The sequence below is a fragment of the Phocoena sinus genome, chromosome 10, assembly GCF_008692025.1.
Source record: "Phocoena sinus isolate mPhoSin1 chromosome 10, mPhoSin1.pri, whole genome shotgun sequence".
In the NCBI taxonomy this organism is placed as follows: domain Eukaryota; kingdom Metazoa; phylum Chordata; class Mammalia; order Artiodactyla; family Phocoenidae; genus Phocoena; species Phocoena sinus.
Window position 1 is genome coordinate 30828311 of NC_045772.1, and position 21356 is coordinate 30849666.

At 36.2% G+C, this 21356-nt stretch overlaps 1 protein-coding gene across 2 annotated transcripts in view; it reads left to right on the top strand.

Annotated features, from left to right (window-relative positions):
- The window catches only part of ATP2B1 (ATPase plasma membrane Ca2+ transporting 1), a 132896-nt gene that overhangs the window by 107469 nt on the left and 4071 nt on the right, over nucleotides 1-21356 (top strand). For both annotated transcript variants that reach the window (XM_032644391.1, XM_032644390.1), the window contains exons 15-20: nucleotides 439-545; nucleotides 7674-7865; nucleotides 8094-8307; nucleotides 8776-8987; nucleotides 10351-10458; nucleotides 12273-12455. In XM_032644391.1, coding sequence (XP_032500282.1) covers nucleotides 439-545; nucleotides 7674-7865; nucleotides 8094-8307; nucleotides 8776-8987; nucleotides 10351-10458; nucleotides 12273-12455 — 1016 coding nt within the window. The remainder of the gene's footprint in view (nucleotides 1-438; nucleotides 546-7673; nucleotides 7866-8093; nucleotides 8308-8775; nucleotides 8988-10350; nucleotides 10459-12272; nucleotides 12456-21356) is intronic.

Sequence of the window (21356 nt, forward strand, 5' to 3'; positions counted from 1 at the left end):
GGTGAATTGTGTTTATCTTCAGTGATTAAAACAGGATATAACTCCTAATACAACAATTTCTCGAGTTGTTCCTTGCCCAACATCTCAGCAGTTTCCATTTCTCTGTGTTTAATTATTTATTTTTAACTTTTCTTTTTTGCGGTACGCGGGCCTCTCACTGTTGTGGCCTCTCCCGTTGCGGAGCACAGGCTCCGGACGCGCAGGCTCAGCGGCCATGGCTCACGGGCCCAGCCGCTCCGCGGCATGTGGGATCTTCCCGGAACAGGGCACGAACCGTGTCGCCTGCATCGGCAGGCGGACTCTCAACCACTGCGCCACCAGGGAAGCCCCTATTTTTAACTTAGAGTCTGTAAAACTGGCTAGCTAGCATATTCTGCAGAATCACTTTATTAATTAAACAGATTGTTTTTACAGCATAAATACTTACTTTTATTTCAGGTATAATTGACAGCACTGTCTCAGAACAACGCCAGGTTGTAGCTGTAACTGGTGATGGTACAAATGATGGCCCAGCATTAAAGAAAGCTGATGTTGGATTTGCAATGGTAGGAACTTAACATAATTCAAATATTCAGATGTAATTTACTGGCTGGGTTTTGTTTGTTTGGTTTGTTTGTTTGTTACTAAATTAGTGTTGATTTTAAACACTGTCCCTCAAGAGTAGCTTGAGGGATAATATGTAAGCCTAAATTGGTTTATAAGTCTAATTAGTTTATATAATACCTTTATTTGATGCTGGAAGATGATGTGACGTCTTTTAACAGTTATAATAATATCATACATTTACCTTGTACTCTGTAAAATATATAAATGTCTGTCATCTCATCTAAACCTTACAGCAGTCCTCTTAAATAGGAGACAGGCTTAGAACAGTTATGTGTATTTAAATTAAGAATATGATTAAGAATCTTCCACTCAACTGAAAATGTCTTAAGAGTAACTTTTAATAGTAATCATTTCATGTATAATAGATGTAATCTCTTTTTTTTTGTAATCTTTTTTGATTGAAAAAAAAGATCTGTACCCCACCCAAGTTCTCAATTTATATTTGATTATTAAAAGTGCTAGGAAATTTTAGCATTGCGTTATTATTTTCTTTATACTGTAGCCATAATACTGATGAAGTGTTTACTATAAAATAGATATCATAAAATACATATGCTACATAAATGTTTAATAATTGAAATTAGATTGTTTTATCTTTGAATCCAGTCCTTCTAATTTTTCAGTGTTGGAATGAATCTTTGTACTTTCAGTGCCATAGAAAATTTAAGTATTTTATTTAATTTGATTTATTTCATTTTTGGAAAATACAGGTTCATAATCACAGTTCTCAAATCCAAAAATCTGAAAACTGACATTTTTTTTCCTAAATTTACAGCAGAATCATTTGATTGCAAAAAATATTCTGAATGATATGAGGATGTTATTTGTCCCACTTAATATGAACATTCATAGTCATTGTAGAGATATTAATGTGTTTTATGGGATGGTAACCCTATCTGGGAGAATTTGTGATAGAAGGTATGTGCCGCATTATCTTTCTAAAGCATGAGAGACTTTGAATTCTCAAACACAGTGTGCCCCCAAGTGTTTCCGAAAGGAGAATATTTATGTGTACCAATGTTTATTTGTATAATTTGTCCCCCTGGTATTTTGCTGCTAAAATAGGGGTTTAGCAGAAGCACCACCATGGTAGCTGCCTTTTAACAGGAGTGAGGGAGATGGAAGAAGGAAGTGATATGGGTAAAGTACCCTCAACCAATAGCTGTGAACCCAAAGATTCCCACCCTGCCCTATCCCAAACTTATTATGGTAAGCAGTGCATTGGTGTGAACTTCTGAAGAGCTGGGAGAAGAAGCTGAAGGGATAAGGAATATTTAAGGGCTTTTCCTTTGGCTGTAAGCAAAACAGGATCATTCATTTTAGAAACACGGGATCACTCATTGCTGCTCTTGAGCATTTGGCAGGATTCTTACTTCTACTTTCATCTGGACAGCTGACCAGGAAGGTATTTATATACAATGCATTTTAATATTAAAAAAACAAAAACTTTCTTCCTAAAACTTAGGTGTTTAAGGCAGATACTAAGGGCTTTAAATAAATGCAGGTAAATATAGTAATTCAAACAAAAACACAGTACAGCAGCTGCTCTGTTTGATTTTTAAGCCTTGAAAGTTTTAGGTGCATTTTACCACTTTTTTTTTTTTTTTAAAGGTAGCATGTCAAAAATAATCTAAATTTATTTTAAATGCACAGAGAAAAACTAAGTGCATAGTGGCTTGGACTTGAAAGCACTCTTGCTCAAGCTTGAATTTACTTTGTATATTTGTTCAGTTCTTCAATTTCATATTTTAAAACTGAAAGACGAAATTATTTGTCTTGGGCTTTTATTAGATACCCACAAGAAATTGCTTGTGTGTGTGAGATGAAGTGTCTCTTTTTTTTTAATTTATTATTTATTTTTGTCTGTGTTGGGTCCTCGTTGCTGTGCACGGGTTTCTCTAGTTGCAGCGAGCGGGGAGTTACTCTTTGATGTGGTGCGCGTGCTTCTCATTGCGGTGGCTTCTCTTGTTGCGGGGCACGGCCTCTAGGTGCGTGGGCTTCAATAGTTGTGGCTCACAAGCTCAGTAGTTGTGGCTCGCGGGCTCTAGAGCACAGGCTCAGTAGTTGTGGCGCACAGGCTTAGTTGCTCTGCAGCATGTGGGATCTTCCCGGACCAGGGCTCGAACCCGTGTCCCCTGCATTGGCAGGCGGATTCTTAACCACTGCGCCACTAGGGAAGCCTGAGAAATTGCTATTGATTCGTTCTTTTTAAACCTGTCTCTTATTTTTCAGGCAGAAATAGCATTTTAAAACACTGTATTCTCTGTCTCTCTCTTTATATATATAGGTGTGTGTATGTATGTATACACACATACGCACTTACATTTAGTAAATTCAACATTAAGATAAAATGTACAACAATAAAGGGACTCTAATGTGAGTACATTGCAAAGAGGTCTGGCATTTCCCCCTGTTTAGCCACTCCTTTCAGAATTCCTTTAGACAGCAAGCTTCCATGCTGTGTTTAAAATATGATTACATTATTTTTTAAATTATATTGCATTATTCTTACCAAAATTCAGTTAACCACACATGTACAGATATTTCTGTCATCATAGACTGAATGTCATGATGTATTTCTATAACCAAATATGCATCTGTGGTAGTAAAATCTTCGCTAAGGTAATTAAAATATCTTCATTTAATTTAAAGTGTTTTTAGACTTTGGGTTAATAATAATTTGTTTCTCCTCCAAACCTTAAGAAGCTGTTTTCAATATTCTGGTCCAGAAACATTACAGGTGAGTAGTTGCTGCCTCCTAAAGGTTCAGCACACAAGGAAGTAAATCATTGAAGCACAGTGGCAGCCAGTGAAGAACTAAACACTGCACAGGGAGTGCCTCAAGGAAGAAGTCCTTGACTCTGCCTGTAGAGACTGGGGAACGTTTTCTGAAAGAGGTGCCATTTGAATGGAGAGAGGGAGAAAAGTACTGCTAAGAGACCCTCTGAGAATTACACGTAGTTTAACTTCACTAGAAGAGGGTGTGGTGGTGGTGGGTACTGGAATGTGACGATCAGAAGGGCCTTGAATATGAAGGTGAGGAATTTGTTCTTGTATCCTGTAGATCAGCACTTCCCAAGCAGGGTCCTGATGCAGTAAAACAAATTTGGAGACTCACAATGCATGCTAGCATACAGCTCTAAGAAGCTTATAAAAAGCTGTTTTAATGTTTTTTGATGGAGAGTTGCCCAAACTTGTTTCACTATGAAGCTAGTTTTTATTTGGACACAATTAACATCTTTTTTATTTATTTATTTTGTGGTACGCGGGCCTCTCACCGTTATGGCCTCTCCCGCCACGGAACACAGGTTCCGGACACGCAGGCCCGGCAGCCATGGCTAACGGGCCTAGACGCTCTGCGGCATGTGGGATCCTCCCGGACCGGGGCACGAACCCGGGTCCCCTGCATCAACAGGCGAACATCTTAAAGTAGCTTTTTAAATTTTGAAAGATTTTGAACAAGGGAGTGTGAGATTTGCATTTGCAAAAGATGGAGGATGATTGGAGGCAAGGGAACCTGTTGGGTTTAGATGTATTAAATATGTTGCACATTAAAAAAATATACAGGGAATTCCCTGGTATTCCCTGGCGGTCCAGTGGTTAGGACTCTGCGCTTTCACTGCCGAGGGCTCGGGTTCAGTCCCTGGTCGGGGAACTAAGATGCCACAAGTGGTGGCGCAGTGCAGCTGGAAAAAGGAAAAAAAAAAAAAAGTAAAGTATACAGATTAGGAGTTAGAGACTAAAATTTTAAATTAAGATTACTCCTTCATGGAGTATTTTGAGAAAAGCTTGTTTTGGACTTTGTGTTTATCAAAACAATATTGCATAGCATTTAAGAAGTCAAACAGTTCTACAAGACTTAATAACTATGTCCCCTACCACATATCATTTCTTCCAGCTAGTTTTTGACTAAAGGAAACCAACTGTTTGTTTTCCTTAGTTTTTTGCCTCCATGTATCTAAATGGCATGATTACAAGGGTCTTTAAATTTTTTTATATTTTTTAATTTTTTTATTGGAGTATAGTTGCTTTACAATGTTGTGTTAGTTTCTACTGTACAGCAAAGTGAATCAGCTATATGTATACATATATCCACTCTTTTTTGGATTTCCTTCCCATCTAGGTCACCACAGAGCACTGAGTAGAGTTCCCTGTGCTATACAGTGGGTTCTCACTAGTTATCTATTTTATACATAGTATCAATAGTGTATATATGTCAGTCCCCATCTCCCAATTCATAGTTTTTTTAATTTTTTTAATGTAAAGCATTTGTTAATGACTCTTCATTAAGGAAGATAAGGATTTAGCACTTTCACAGGCACACAGACACCTGTATGCATTCACACACACTACCTATCCTGTTATTCTTCCATCAGAGTTAGAGGTCAGTCAATATACCATCCTTATTGTGATTAGAAATGCTGTTCCAAGCTGAGCCATGTGGTCTGTTATAATTACTTTTACTTCCTTGCACAACTTTTTGTATTCCCTATACATTTTCTTTTTCAATTCACTTTTTAATCTTTAAATTATTTATCTATTTATTTTCGTAGTTTTTTATGTACTTAATACTAATTCATCACCAAATTCTCCTTTCATTATGTCAGAGACATCAGGCACTTTTACCAGTTTTGCCTTCTTAGAGATACCTCTCCCAGATCTTCTGATGTGCTTCAATCTGGACTGTCTGCTAAGCCTGCTACACAGCTGTCTCTTCTTTCTCCATACCTAAGAATTTCCTTTTCCTCTCTCTTATGTTGGATTTTGAATTTCCTGAATTTGATGTCAATGTCTTTTTTGGTTTACTCTCTCATGTAGTAAAGCCATCTCCTCCAGTAGATCCCTGAGAAAAAGGCTTCATGAGAGTTAAACTTTTTCATAACTTTTGTGACTGAAATCTCTATTCTCTCCTCAAAGAATCCTCCTTGATACTTAGTCTGACTTGGTATAAAAATCTAGCTTGACAATAATTTTCACTCAGAATTTTGAATTTGTACCTCCATTGTTATTACATACCATTTTGAATTTTGAACCTCCTTCTCCCCCCGCCCCCCCCACACACACTTTTTGGAGGTATATAAGTCTTTCCTTTGTTCTCAGTCCTCTGAAATGTGATGGTTTGTCTTAGGGCAACTTTTTACTATGAAAACTGATTTTCTTCAATTTTGTGACATTTTCTTATACTCATCTCATGTCTTCTCCAGTGTCTCTTCTTTGTGGAATAGTCCCCTCTGATTTTTGAACCTCTTGGACTTACCTTATTATCTTGTCTCTTTTTTCCTGTCTACCATACCTTTGTCATCTTGCAGTTGAGTATTTCCTCAACTTCTGTTGTTTTTTCATTTCTGTGATCATATATTTAATTTCCAAGAGTTGTTTTTGGATCTCTGAGTTCTTGTTCTTGTTTCATTGCTGACCTTTTGCCTTTCTAAGGATTTGATTTTTTTAATAAAAACCGGCTTTTATCTCTGTGTAGTGTTTGTGTCTCCATATGCCTTTTGGTTTAGTCTCTGTCTTTCAGGTTAGTGCTTTCTTCAGATGTCAAAGTGATTCTTGGTTGTCTCTGCATATTTTACCAGTAGAAAACTGAAAAGCTGGAAAGTCTTAGGCCTCTAAGTGGGATTTATCGACCAGAAGCTTCCCAGTAAAGTGATCTGGCTTGGCCATTTCACTTCCTTAGGGTACCTTGAATTTTCAATATTTTTAGGTCTCTTCTCCTATGATGATCAGATTTTTGGGAAAGAATTTTCAGATGTGCTGCCTAGAGGGCAATCCTGAATACTGGTATTCTGGGAAGCAAGTAGAAAAAAGAAGGGTAGTGGTCTCTACATTCATTAAACAGAGTTACTCTTAACCCCTTTTTTTCAATATAGCACCTCCTATACTCAGCAGCACTTGGTATCGTTCAGTCTAAACGTTCTCTGTTATACCCTCTCTAGTAAATTAGCAGGCAGTCTTCTGCCAGGTTAGAGGGTGTCAAACTTCCTGGTTGCATGGATGTGGGAAGGGACTCTGAGGCTCTAGCTGCCTTTTCTTTTAATTTTGTTATGAAAATATAACACACGTACAGAAAAGTGTCTATGTCATAAGTAAACAGTGAATGGATTATCACAAGTAAACAGACCTGTTCTATGCAAGGCAAGAAATAGAATATGACCTATGCCCCCAGATGCCTCAACCACACTCCCTTCTAATTACTGCCGTCTCTCTCTGCAGAGGTAACCAGTATTCTGAAGATTCCTTTTGTCTGTTTTTGAACTTTGTACATAAGAATCATATATCATGTATTATTCTGAGTCCATCTTCCTTTATTCATCATTTTTCATGTGCGATTCATCTGTGTTATTGTACATAGTTGTAGTTCACTCGTTTTTATCAATCCACAACTTATTAATCCATCCCATTCCACTGTTGAGGGACATTGTTATTCTTAGTTTGGGCCCTCTAAGTACTGCTTCAGCGTCTTTGGTAGACTTCAAGAATCCTCCTGTTCTTATTCACGCCTTCACCCCTACCTCCAGTACTGCCTGGTGCTGCCAAATCCTGAGCCTCACATAGGAGAGTCCTGTAGTGCAGAAAGGCTGCTACTCTGCTCTCCTACTGTTGATTTAGGATTCAGCTTTCTGGGGTCTGCTGAGTTTCTTCCTACTTGGTTATCTGCTTTCCAGTCTTTGCAATGTCTTTTGCAATGTCTCTTTTCCCACTAACTTTTTGACTTTGTGAGTTTTTATTTTTTAATTTAAAAAAAAAAAACTTTTAGTGTGACTTTTGGAGGGAACTTGGATAGTGCCTGTGTCCATTCCTCTTTTTGTTTTTTTAAACTCAGTTTGAACATTATTGTCAGTGCCTCGTTCATTATGTTTGATTTCTGCTGAGATAGAATGTCTTTCTGAGAGATAGTACAATATCTTAGACTAACTATATTACCCTCTTTTACGGTAAATTTAAGTCAGTAATTATTAAGTATAATGGTAAATTTTTGTTTATAAAATATATACTATCCTTTCAAATATTTAAAGGTTATATTTTAAACATTCAGTCTAATTCACAGAAATTTTCTTTAATAGGGTATCGCTGGAACTGACGTAGCTAAAGAAGCATCTGATATTATTCTCACAGACGACAACTTCACAAGCATTGTTAAAGCAGTTATGTGGGGCCGAAATGTCTATGATAGCATCTCAAAATTCCTTCAGTTCCAGCTTACTGTTAATGTAGTAGCAGTGATTGTTGCTTTCACGGGCGCCTGTATTACTCAAGTAGGTTGACAATTTATCCATTAAAACGTTTATTTTAGAGCAAAGATATGTATAACCTGCCTTTTTAAAGTACTTAAATATTTAAATAAGTTGAAGCTTAGTACTTTAGGTTAATTAATATAAAAATGTTATCCTGTTCTGTTAAGTTTTTAAATAGAAACGGCTTCCTGAGAATTGCAGAGTCCTTGAATAGTTGTAAATGTCTATTAAGAAACCTGTCTTTTCTAGGATTCACCGCTTAAGGCTGTGCAGATGCTGTGGGTAAATCTCATAATGGATACTCTCGCTTCCCTGGCTCTGGCAACTGAACCCCCCACTGAGTCTCTCCTGCTTCGGAAACCTTATGGTAGAAATAAGCCTCTCATCTCACGCACAATGATGAAGAATATTTTGGGTCATGCATTCTATCAGCTTGTAGTAGTCTTTACACTCTTGTTTGCTGGTAAGAATTTAATGCCTGATAAAGTTTCAGTTGCTTCTGTTCCAAGCTAATATCCCAGATGGTTTTAATGTTACAGATTTTTCAAGAACATAAGTTATTTTCTTTCTGACTCCGCATTTATCTTTAATTTCTTCTGTTTATCAGTGGATCCTTAGTACATTTTGAGAGGCAGTGTGATAGATTGGGGCAGTAGGGGGAGTAAAAAGAGTCCTAATTTCTTGTCCTTGGCTTTACCACTAACTTAGATATGTGATCCTGAACATGTCACCGTAGTTTTGGGGGCTTCCGTTTCCTCCTGTATAAAATAAAAGAGGGTTGTACTGTATAATCCCAGGTCCCTTCCAGCTCTTTCTGTGCTGCCGTTTGTGAGAGCCAAGAAAGGTCTGACTAGGTTTTATTGCATACTTCCTTGAAATGTTAAATTATTTTGTATGATAATTACAAAATGGTAATTTCTCATTCTTTCAGGAGAAAAGTTTTTCGATATTGATAGTGGAAGAAATGCTCCTTTGCATGCTCCTCCATCGGAACATTATACTATTGTTTTTAATACCTTTGTACTGATGCAACTTTTCAACGAAATAAATGCTCGGAAAATTCATGGTGAAAGAAATGTGTTTGAAGGAATCTTTAATAATGCCATCTTCTGCACAATTGTTTTAGGCACATTTGTGGTACAGGTGGGTAATTGTAAAAGATAGTTTCAAATATGATTATTATGTGGAGATCTTAGGTGAACAGGTGGCTTGTTCCAGAAATTACTGACTGCAATGTGTGGGCCTTCTGTGTATTGCCTTGATGACATCAAAAGAACTCGAGTGAAAATTTGCCCCATCCTGAAATTCTACATGTGAATGAGTACATTAAACTAATACTACTTTAATTGCACTACTGGTTCTGTGGCTGTGATACTTCACACTCACTGTGATTCTGATTATTCTACATTGTTATTATGAAAACTGTTGTAATTTTTATATTATTCAAGGCCAGTCTTATAGTCAACCACTTTTTAGTCCAGCTAGAGTGATCCCTTAATTGCTTCTAGCAATTAAGAGTCGTTGTATTTGTACAGTTGAGTTCATTATTAAAAAATAAAAGGTTTTGAGATGCATATTTTAAAATCCATGTGATTCTGAATGGTCTCATCCAGACTTGGTATGTGCCAGTTTTCCATTTTGTAATATTGTCAGAACAAGGTAGAAGAGGAGTGGGAGAATGGGTGTGAGAAGTGGGGTTGAGATGAAATAGAAAGGACCGAATTTTCCCATTTTTATAAAGGTCATTCTAAGGACAAAAGTAAGCATCACTTTACATATGGTAAATTTTATATAATTATATACTGTACCTATGTTTTTATATCATCTTGGATTCTATGGTACTCCTCTGTGTCAATGGTTGTTAATAGCAGAATCTGGAATCAAAGCAGGTAAGTGAATGGTGCATGATCATGATCACACCAGGAGGTCAGTAAACACAGTAAGATTTAAACTTAAAAGGTGAGCTTTTAAGGATGATGCTAGTTTCAAAATGAAGATCTAAGAATTTTGAAGTTTATTCAGTCTATACCTTGTGTACTGTGGATACCAAAACCAAAACCCTAGACTTAATTATTTCTGTGCAGACTGTTTCTGTTTTAGCTTTCAGCTTCTATAAACTTTAGGGAAAGTGTTGCTTACTTGTTGTGTAGTTTCTGGAAGTATTTTATAAAAAAATCATTGTTCATGACACGCTAAAATTTTAGTTTTTACTTACTATTAAAGTTAGGTTTATTTTATCTGTTTTTAATATATGGGGATTGCAAAAATGTAACTGCCTGTCTCTCTATCAAGCAAGTCTGATAAAACTTAGTTCCTCGCATAGGTTGATATACCCAAAACAGTTGATGTAGGGTATCATTCTTCAGTGCCTTCGTGCTACTCAAAGTGTGGTCTGTGGACCAGCTACTGGTCTGTTCATTACAAGTCCACAATGAGATAAGGAGCATGGGCCAGAGTATAAGTCAACAACTTCACTAAATAAATTTATTCTTGATTATTCCTCTAGATAATAATTGTGCAGTTTGGTGGAAAACCTTTCAGTTGTTCAGAACTTTCAATAGAACAGTGGCTATGGTCAATATTCCTAGGAATGGGAACGTTACTCTGGGGCCAGGTAAAAAAATCTCATCATTTTTTGTTCAAACCTACAGTGATTTTTTAAAAAAAATTTCTAGTGTGTATATTCTTTAATCAGTTCTATAACTTGATTCTAAGTAGTTTTCATTCTGTTTTTTAGAACAAGTTTTACAACTGTTACTAAGTTGATGCATTTATAACTGGTTAGAATGCTAATATCTATCTTTTGCTCTATGACCTACTTTTGCATTTTCAGATTTAATATTTTAATAAAAATATTATATACTTTAGACTTTTTATCATTTTGTTATGTAATTTAATAAAAATGTAGCATTGGAAAAATCTTGAGTTTCAGTTGATGTGAAGAATGTTTCTATAAAAATACTGGTATCTGGAAAAATAGGCCACAAAATGACATTTTAGATTATTTGGATCAAATGGCTTCAACAGTGTTTGTATAAAATACAATGCCTGAAAAATTAGATATCCTTAATCTTCACTATGGATAGCTGACTTGCAGATATATGTCATTTTTTTAAAGATAAGTGGTAACGGTGTGTGTGCTGTTCATTTTAAATCCATTACCATCTATAAAACTGATAGAAAATCTGTACCAACATTTTCATAAATGAAAACCAGCCTATGTTATGGTGTGTAACTGGTGTGAGCTAATTTACTGTCATTTTGCAAGTCAGTCAGACTGAATATTCAGATTGTACTTAACCTTAACTCAGTCTTTATGTGCCTTTTATCTCACCTTTTTCTTAATTGAGTTTCTAGGTTCTGAGCTTTCTCTTCTTAATCATTATAAAGCCTCTTTCATTGAGATCTTCTTTTAAGCAGGATCCGTACTGGGCCCACAGTTTTTTTTTTTATTATTATTACCGTTCTAGTTACTTCATAATGTTCCCTCGCAGGCAAAACCGAACCCTACAACCTCCCCCCAAATCTGGCTAATTTCAGGAAGAGGAAATTCAGTACAGTGTACACGCCTAACAGGCATCAGTTACTGTCCTTGGTTGACGTCTATTGATTTTAAGTGTGCAATGGTAGAAAGCACTGATTTTGTTGGTCAGGAAAGCTAGGGTCTTAGTCACTCCATGAACAAGTCACTTCCAGTGTCTCTGAACCTGTTTCATCTCTAAAATGAGGTGGTTGGACTAGAAGTTCTCTGAGCAGTTCTGATTCTGACTGCATGCCTGTTTCTCCCAGCTTCCTTAAGGAATGGCTGTGAACACCTATAAGTTAATACATATTGGTGTATTGGTATTTTTTATTGTCTTCTCGGGCATCTGTTCTTGTTTCGTGTCATTCTCAATCAGTATTAATCCAATTTTAAATAGTTGTACTTTATGAAAATAAATACATTCAATAAACAAAAGCTATTTTCTAGCTCAGCCTTGAAGATTTTCTGAATTTTGGTATGTTTTTTCTCATTGAATTCTTAAAGCACTAATGAAATGTAAACTTCTTTTGCATCATATAAGATCACCTATTTTCATTTTATTTGAAATAAATATCATTAATATGAGTTTAAGGAAATACGTATATATCAAAGCATGGTTGTATAACTCACTGTCTTGAATGTCCTAAATAAAATATGAAAATGTAATCAGGTTATTTCCATTCAGGAAAACTTTTTAGCCTTCAAACTTAAATCTTTTGTGTAGCTAAGAGAAGGATATTTTTTGTTCTGAGAAAGAAAGCCTCTGATGGACAGGATCTCATTGCTTCATTGGTAAAGATAGTTGGCTATCCTTGCAACTTTCCATACCTTTTTTGTATTAAAGTTGATCGGTTTAATTGTAGTTTGATATGATTTGTTTCTGAGTTCTTTCCCCTGTGTTGTAGCTTATTTCAACAATTCCAACTAGCCGTTTAAAATTCCTAAAAGAAGCTGGTCATGGAACACAAAAGGAAGAAATACCTGAGGAGGAGTTAGCAGAGGACGTGGAAGAGATTGATCACGCTGAGCGGGAGTTACGGCGTGGCCAGATCTTGTGGTTTAGAGGTCTGAACAGAATCCAAACGCAGGTATGGGTCTGGTGGAGAGGTAGGAGAGACGATGGGAACGGGACCCCAGGGCTTTCGGGCCTGGGGAGGAGGTTTGAATGTGCTCCTTTGCTTCCTTTCCAGCCTCCCCAACCCACAAAACTTATTCTTTTGAAAAATAGTACTGGTGCCTGGAATGGGTGAAAGTTTTAACTGACCATGAAAGAATGTGTCTATATGCCCCTAAGCTCCTTTTTTCCTAGCTTTTTTCCCCCACTTCATCTCCAAATGCTACTCTTGCCTATTTATCTGCTCTGTAAAAAGTGCCTTTTTCTTTACTTTTTATATGTTGATAGATGGAATGGTCCTTTCTCTTGTTCTCTCTCTCTCTTGCTGAGCAAGCTGTCACAATCTCTGATTCCTTGCAGATGGATGTAGTGAATGCTTTCCAGAGTGGAAGTTCCATTCAGGGGGCTCTAAGGCGGCAACCCTCCATCGCCAGCCAGCATCATGATGTAACAAATATTTCTACCCCTACACATGTAGTGTTTTCCTCTTCTACTGCTTCTACTACTGTGGGGTGTGAGTGTGTGTTCCTAAGTGCATGAAATTAACATTTCCTACTTCACACACCTAACGTTTCTCATTTTCTCCTTAATGTTTAAATTCATTGTTCAGGCTTTTCATAAAGCTTTCTTTTCGTAAAGTGGATTGAGACCTCAAAGTGTTGTCGTTGTGATTGTTTTATTTCTTAGAGGGTTAGATAACAGGTGGAACAATTGCAACCAAAGATCAGACATGAAATCTGTGAGCTTGTCTCTATGCTAACTCTGATAGTTAATATGGGGAATAAAATTGTAGCTTAGAATTTGTGAAACGACTATAAATTTTTGAGTATATGCCTTTAAACATGTTCCATACTGCATGATTCCCAAAAGCATGTGATTTGAAACTGATCTAACAGAACCAAGAAATTGCATTCTTAAAGCTAAAAATGAACTTAGGCATTCTGACTTGTATCTTGTTCGGTTTGTAAAGTAAGTTAGTACCCTGAAGAAAAGTTCTGAGCATATAGCCAGGTGTTTGCCTTCTTAGCTTGGACTTTGTGGCCTTGCTGTGAATTTTTAATTTATTTTGTTTTGTTTTGAGAGTGCATCCCTGTATAAGCTTCAAAGTTCTTTGGTATGTATGTGGGTTTTTTCATTTATATAATCAATTTAATTTAGAATTGCTTCCTAGATAAGAAAATGTTCTATTAAGTTTTCCAAAGAAGTAGGGAAAGTGCATTTCTTTTAATTTTTTTTCAGTTTTGTTTTTTTTTAAGTTTACTCATTTCTCACACCACTGCCCACCTCCCACCTCTTACAGCAACCAATTTGCTTTTTGTATCTATGAGCTTGGTTTGGGTTTCACTTTTTTTTAGATTCCACATATAAGAGAGATCATACGGTATTTGTCTTTTTCTGTCTGACTTATTTCACTCAGGATAATAATGCCTTCAGGGTTCATCTGTGTTTTCACAAATATCAAGATTTCCTTTTTTATGGTTAAATAATGTTCCTGTGTGTGTGTGTGTGTGTGTGTGTGTGTGTGTGTGTGTGTACACCATATGTATCCATTCATTCATCAGTGGACACTTAGGTTGTTTCTGTTTCATTCTATCAGATGTGAGGTAATACCTCATTGTGGGTTTTGATTTGCCTTTCCCTGATGATTGGTGATATTGAGCATCTTCTCATATACCTATTGGCCATTTGTAGATAGTTTTTAGAGAAATGTCTGTTTGGATCTTTTGACCGTATTTTAATTGGATTGTTTGGTTTTCTTGCTATCAAGTTGTACAGGTTTTTTGTATATTTTGGATATTGGCCCTATATCAGATATATGATTTGCTAATATTTTCTCCCATTCTGTAGGTTGCCTTTTCATTTTGTTCATAGTTTTCTCTAATGTGTAGAAGCTTTTTAGTTTGATGTAATCTCACTTGTTTAATTTTGCTTTCCTTGCTTTTGGTGTCAGATTCAAAAAATCATCATCATCCTTATGTCAAGGAGCTTACTTACCATCTATGTTTTTTTCCTAGGAGTTTTATGGTTTCAGGTCTAACGTTAAAGTCTTTATAATCAATTCTGAGTTCATTTTTGTGTGGTGTGAGATAATAGTGGTACGGTTTCATTCTTTTGCACGTGGCTGTCCAATTTTCCTAACACCATCTATTGAAGAGACTGTCTTTCCCCATTGTATATTCTTGACTCCTTTATTGTCAATTAATTGACCATATGTGCATGGGTTTATTTCTAGGGTCTCTGTTCTGCTCCATTGATCTATATGTCCATTTTTATGCAAACTCATACCAGTACCATACAGTTTTAATTACTATATCTTTGTAATATAGTTGAAATCAGGGAGCCTCCAGCTTTGTTCTTATTTCTCAAGATTGCCTTGACTATTTGAGTCTTTTGTGGTTCCATACAAATTTTAGGATTGTTTGTTCTATTTCTGTGAAAAATGCCATTGGAATTTTGATAGGGATTTCATTGAATCTGTATTGCTTTGGGTAATATGGGCATTTTAACAATATGAATTCTTCCAATCTGTGAACATGGAGTATCTTTTCATTTATTTGTGTCATCTTTAGTTTCTTTCATTAATGTCTTGTAGTTTTCAATATACAGGTCTCTCACCTCCTTGGTTAAATTTATTCTTAGATATTTTATTATTTTTTTGATACAGTTGCAAATGAGATTGTTTTCTTTTTTTTTAATTTATTTATTTTTGGCTGCACTGGGTCTTCGTTGCTGCGCATGGGCTTTTCTCTAGTTGCAGTGAGGGGGGGCTACTTTTCCTTGCGGTGCACTGGCTTCTCGTTGCGGAGCTTGACCTCTAGGCGTGCGGGCTTCAGTTGTTGTGGCATGTGGGCTCAGTAGTTGTGGCTCGTGGGCTCTAGAGCGCAGGCTCAGTAGTTGTGGCACACGGGCTTAGTTGCTCCTCAGCATGTGGGATCTTCCCAGCCCAGGGCTTGAACCTGTGTCCCCTGCACTGGCAGGCGGATTCTTAACCACTGTGCCACCAGGGAAGTCTGGGATCATTTTCTTAATTTCCCTTTCAAGTAGGTTATTAGTGTAAAGAAATATAACAGATTTTTGCATATTGATTTTGTATCTTGCAACTTTACTGAATTCGTTTATTAGTTCTGACAGTTTTTTGATGGAGTGTTTAGGGTTTTCTATATATAATATCTGCAGACAGTGACAGGTTTATGTCTTCCTTTCCAATTTGGATGCCTTTTGTTTCTTTTTCTTGCCTAATTGCTCTAGTTAAGACTTCCAGTACTATGTTGAGTAAAAGTGACAAGAGTGAGCATCCTTGTCTTGTTCCTGACCTTAGAGGAAAAGCTTTCAGCTTTTCGCTGTTAAGTATGATGTTAGCTCTGGGTTTGTCCCTTCATTATGTTGAGGTATGTTCCCTCTGTACCTGTTTTGTTAAGAGCTTTTATCATAAATGGATGTTGAATTTTATCAAGTGCTTTTCTGCATCTGTTGAAAGATGATCATGTGATTTATACTGATTAATTATTATAAGTCATAATTTTCATTAATTGACTAGAATGACAGATTTTCTTTCAGGTTTTTAGTAAATGACTTTTAGTAAAAGGTTTTTAGTAAACTCTCCAGAAGTCTTATAACCTATATCATTCTTACTCTGAATTAGTGTCTTGAGTCCATGGTGGATTCTTAGTATATTAGAGGCATTAAAGATACAAACCCACCCATTCCTCATGCCTACCCTTGAAGTCAGCTAAGATACCTGATTTGGCCAGAAACCTATCTTTTCCATTTGGTCTTTAACCAATTAAGAACTAGAGGAACCTTGGGAAGCTGGGGAGAGGATGAATTGAGGGGAGAAAACAATGCTGTTTACACAGAGCCTATCTGTTCACTCTTTGCTTAAGTAATTTTCATTTGTTATTTTTGACAGTGTTGCAAAACAGGCAGAACAGGAACTATCCCCATTTTATAGGTGTGAAAACTGACTTGGAGTTTAAATGACTTGTCCATGGCTAATAAGCAGAGGCAACATGATGTACAGCAAAGAGCAGACAAGTGCTGTAAAGACAAACTGACCCTGTAACATTTAGACAGGATGTTAAATTTACATACGTGGACAGATAGGAATCTTCCTTTTAGAAATTACTGTGGTACTACCTACCTGAATGAAATGGTGTATGCAAATTGCCTGGCCTTACTCCTGGGATGGCTGATGTCAGTTGCATGCCTTCCTCCTATGGATTTCACATTATTCCTGGCTTTAGAGGACATATTACCACTCATCCCTTCTTCTCCTACTATTAGTGTTCATTTAGCTGTATTTCATAAACAGTGGAAGGCCTACTATATGCCAAGGCTGCTAGAACCTCCAGATCTTGTCATCTAGTAAGGGAATCAAACAAGGAGTTGGGGATTTCTACATGGTGATGAAACAGAGAATGTTATAACAGGGTCCTTAACCCACCCTGAGAAGTCAGGAAAAATTACCGAAAGGAAATGATTCCCAAGCTGACCTGACAGAATTTGTCGATTGGGGAAAGCAGACCTCAACTGACGTAGTTTGATACTAAAGGAGTAATGGAAAGTAAGGAGTTGATGGGGCTAGAATGGAAAGTAAACATCCGTTTATATCCCACAAGAAGGAGCCAAACTGAGACTTAATCCCTCCCCTCAAAACTTTAAATTTGAAAAATTTCAAACTGACAGACAAGTTGAAAGATTAATATATGAATAATCTTCACCTGGATTTACCACTTCCTAATATTTTATGATGTCTACTTTATATAATATTAACATATACTTTTTTTGAGCCATTTGAAAGTAAGTAGCAGATATCATAAATGCCATCTCTAAATACTTCACTATGTGCTCTCCTATATAATCATACTGTATAATCACATCCAAGAAATCTGTCTTTGATACCATTTTATCTAATATACAGTCCATATTCAGATTTCTCCAGTTGCCCCCAAAATGTCCTTTATAGCTTTTTTGATCCAGGATCGAAGGAAAGACATTCAATAACACGTGTTTATGACTCTTCAGTTTCCTTTAACCTGGATCTATTTTCTCTGCCTTTAATTTTCGTAACATTGACTTTTTAAAAAAATCTAGGCACATTGTCTTATAAAGTGTCCTGCATTCTGGATTTGGTTGTTTCCTCTTGATTAGCTTTATGTTAAACTTTTTTTTGACAAGTTTATCTCCTAGGTGGTATATATTCTGTTTATTTTTACTTCAGAAAATTTTAAGTAATTGACTTCTTTCACTTGGAGTGGTATCACATGACCTTAGGTGTATCATATTTATTGTATTTCTCTGTATAATTGTATTCCAGGCTTTATATTAAATATCAAATCAAGCACAAACTCTGAAGACATAGCCACCCACACCTGCTTCAGGTGATGTGCTCTGTGCTCTTTTCTGATGCACAACTGTATATGAAACCTGTGAGTTGCTGGGCACATGTAGTGAGGGTAATGGTGTTAATACATTTAATGAAAGGTTAAATTCCTCACTGGTTTCCTGCCCTAATATAGAATAATCTTAGAAATATCTGTGTTTGTCAGACTGCTTTGTCTCTTTTTTTTTTTAACCTTTTTTTTTAACTGAAGTATAGTTAATTTACAATGTTGTGTTAACTTCAAGTGTACAGCAAAGTGATTCAGTTATACATATATGTATTCTTTTTCAGATTCTTTTCCATTATAGGTTAGTATAAGATATTGAATAGAGTTCCCTGTGGTATACAGTAGGTCCTCATGGTTTTCTGTTTTATATATAGCTGTGTGTATATGTTAATCCCAAACTCCTAATTTGTCCCTCCCCCTCCCCCACTATACTCAAAGACTCATCTGGAGTCTTTACTGTGCTAAATGAAGAAATTATAATCCATTTCAACTTTGTCATATACTAGGCTTGTAACATCTCTGGAGAGGGCATCTTTTTTTCCTCACTTATTAGTCAGATCTTCTAAAAATCTGAAGAGGAAACTTTCTATAGTTTTTCTTTATAAAGTGTATCCTTCTAATATCAGTCTTCACGGTTAGTAAATTCTTTTGCTAAATCAATAGTTACGCCTTCCTGGAAAGGAGAAATTGAGGGAAAATTTGGACTTCCAGATAAATGATTGGCAAACCATAGCCTATGGGCCATATCTGGCCTGTTGCCTGTTTTTAATTGGAACATAGCCATGCTCATTCATTTAATTACTGTCTGGTAGTTTTACACTACAAAGGCAGAGTTGAGTAGCTGCATCAGGGACCGTATGGCTCACTAAACCTAAAATACTTGGTATTTTGGCCCTTTACAGAAAATGTTTTCCAACCCCTATTCCAGGTAATTAAAACATTATATATTACACAGGTGAGTCTCACTTTGAGAAAATTTGATATGCAAGTACACAGCTTTGAAAAGCAACCTCGAATTTTATTCCCTGTTGCACAGTATCTTTTACTTTACCATTGAAATTCTTTATGGTGCACATAATAAAGGTAGTGATGAATACAAATTTCAGAAATGGGCAGTCTGTTGTAGAAGGTAAGATATATCAGCTACTGATTAAGTAGCCTCATAGTTTAAAGCCATCTCCTTACATAACAGTGTTTTGGGCAGTAATATTTTCTACCATCAAAAGTTAGGATTATATTTAAGAAAATGGGTGGTTTAGCAGGGTACATGATCTTAATTTGATTTGTTACTTAAAGTTTAATGTAATGCTTACATATTCAGTTTCCTAAAATTACTTTATGATCATAATAATCATTTCAATTTTTTGTCTGCCATATGTGCCTCATTCATGCCTCTGATTTTTTTTCCTCAATAATTTACTGTTTAAAAAATTTTCTTGACATAGGGATTGTTGAATTTTTCTTAATTCTTATAATTTTAGGAGCTATAGTTTTGTGCATAGTAGGTCTTAATAGCTATTAAAAGAATTGAGTTAAAAGACTAGGTAAACAATAAGGGTTGGATTGTCAAAGATGGGTGATCATTTTCTGCTTAAGCTGATTTCTTTGTGGTATTAAAGTAGTTTTCTGTCTACCTACAGTATAATGCACACAGTTGGCACTTTTTAATTACTCAGAATTACTGTGAGAATTTTACCTATAGAAGGTAACAGAGATGAGGGCAAGTATAAACTAGGTCAGTGTCACGCCTTAGATCGAGAGTGCTTTCTTATTTATGAGTAGAAAATAAAAACAAATCTGGCTCAGTGGCCCCTAGTTAATCTAGATGTTATTATGTGTGCCTAATGTGAGAACTGTTTATTGAAAATTGTATTGCTTTGCAGCATTTCTAAGCTGTCCTTGTAATGTGCTGACCTAAATCTTAGGAAGTATCTTATTCTACCGAAGTTACTTATAAAGCTGATGTCCATATGTTCTCTTCTTTTATTGACTTGAAAGAACCTGGAGTTGGGAGTACAGAAAGCTTGGTTCTAAGACATTCTGGCACTAATTTGTAGTGACCCAGCAAGGCAGCCACCTGTCCTCAGTTGCTCAGTTTCATTATTTGCAAAGTGGTTGAAATAAACTATCTCGCATATCCTTTCAAGCTTCGATGTTCTAGGGTAACATAATACATTTTGTCAGATAGGAGAAAAAATCTTAGCAAAATTGGAAAGCTTCGGTAAAAAGGAATCTAATTTCACCTGCCACAGGTGTGAGTGTAATTGTTTATACAAATATATTCACTGCACTCACCTGCTTATAACTCTTTACACTGCTCCTCCTAGAGCTTTGCCGACTCCCAGATCTCTAACTTAAACCCATACCTTTCTTCTGAGCTCTGGATATTTTCACTTGGATGTTCTGCAGCTCCCCAAATTTAACATGTTTCAAAAATTGATTTTTATTTTCCCCTTGATTCTTCACTACTCCCTTCTACCCAGACTGGTCAAAACAAAACATCTCAACTGCTTCTCTAGCTCCATTAGCAATACCAGCAACCAAGTCAAATAAGCAACAACTTGAGAGTCATCTTGAGCAGCTCTCATCACTAACCAGACTTGCTGGCTGGTCCTTCAGTTTGTATTCTCTGTGCCTACTGGCCACTGACAGCAGTGAACATAGGAGTGCAGGAATCACTCCAAGATCTTGATTTCAATTCCTTTGGATAAATTCTTAGAAGTGGGGATCTGGAATAGTCAGACTCATACAAGCAGAGTAGAATGGTGGTTACCAGGGGCTAGAGGGAGGGAGAATTGGGAGATGTTGGTCAAAGGGTACAACATTTCAGTTATACAAGATGAATTAAGTTCTGGAGATCTAACGTGTAGCATGGTGACTACAGGTAACAATACTATACTGTATTGTATACTTGAAATTTGCTAGGAGGGTACAATCCCAAGTGTTCTCGACACACACAAATGATAACTGTGTGAGGTAGTGGATATGTTAATTAACTTGATTGTAATGATTATTTCATAGTGTAGATGTATATCAAATAGTCTTGTGTGCCTTAAATATATACAGTAAAAAGTGGGCATAAACTGCTACATTTTCAAAAAAATAAATTCAAATATCCCTGTGAAGAAATTAATTTTTTCAATGCCATTGTCTTATGAGGTGAATTTAGTGACTTATAAGATGAGTTTAGTGATCTTTTTTTGGAATATCAGTATCAGTTACTTCTGTTAACTATGAGTAAATGATGTCTTCATTGCTAAACAGGATTCATTAGAAAGCAAAGGCAAACACTATTTGAATTGATGTATACTAGATGCTCAGCTATTTGGATTTTGTCTTTTTTTTTAAACTATTTACAACACTGGGTTAATGAGACCTAACGTCAGTATGTGCAGGAATGTATTTGAGTCAATTATTTGTTAACCTCTCTTCATCCATACAGCAGACTTCTAAGAAGGAAGGTGAATTGTTGAGCTATATGTTTA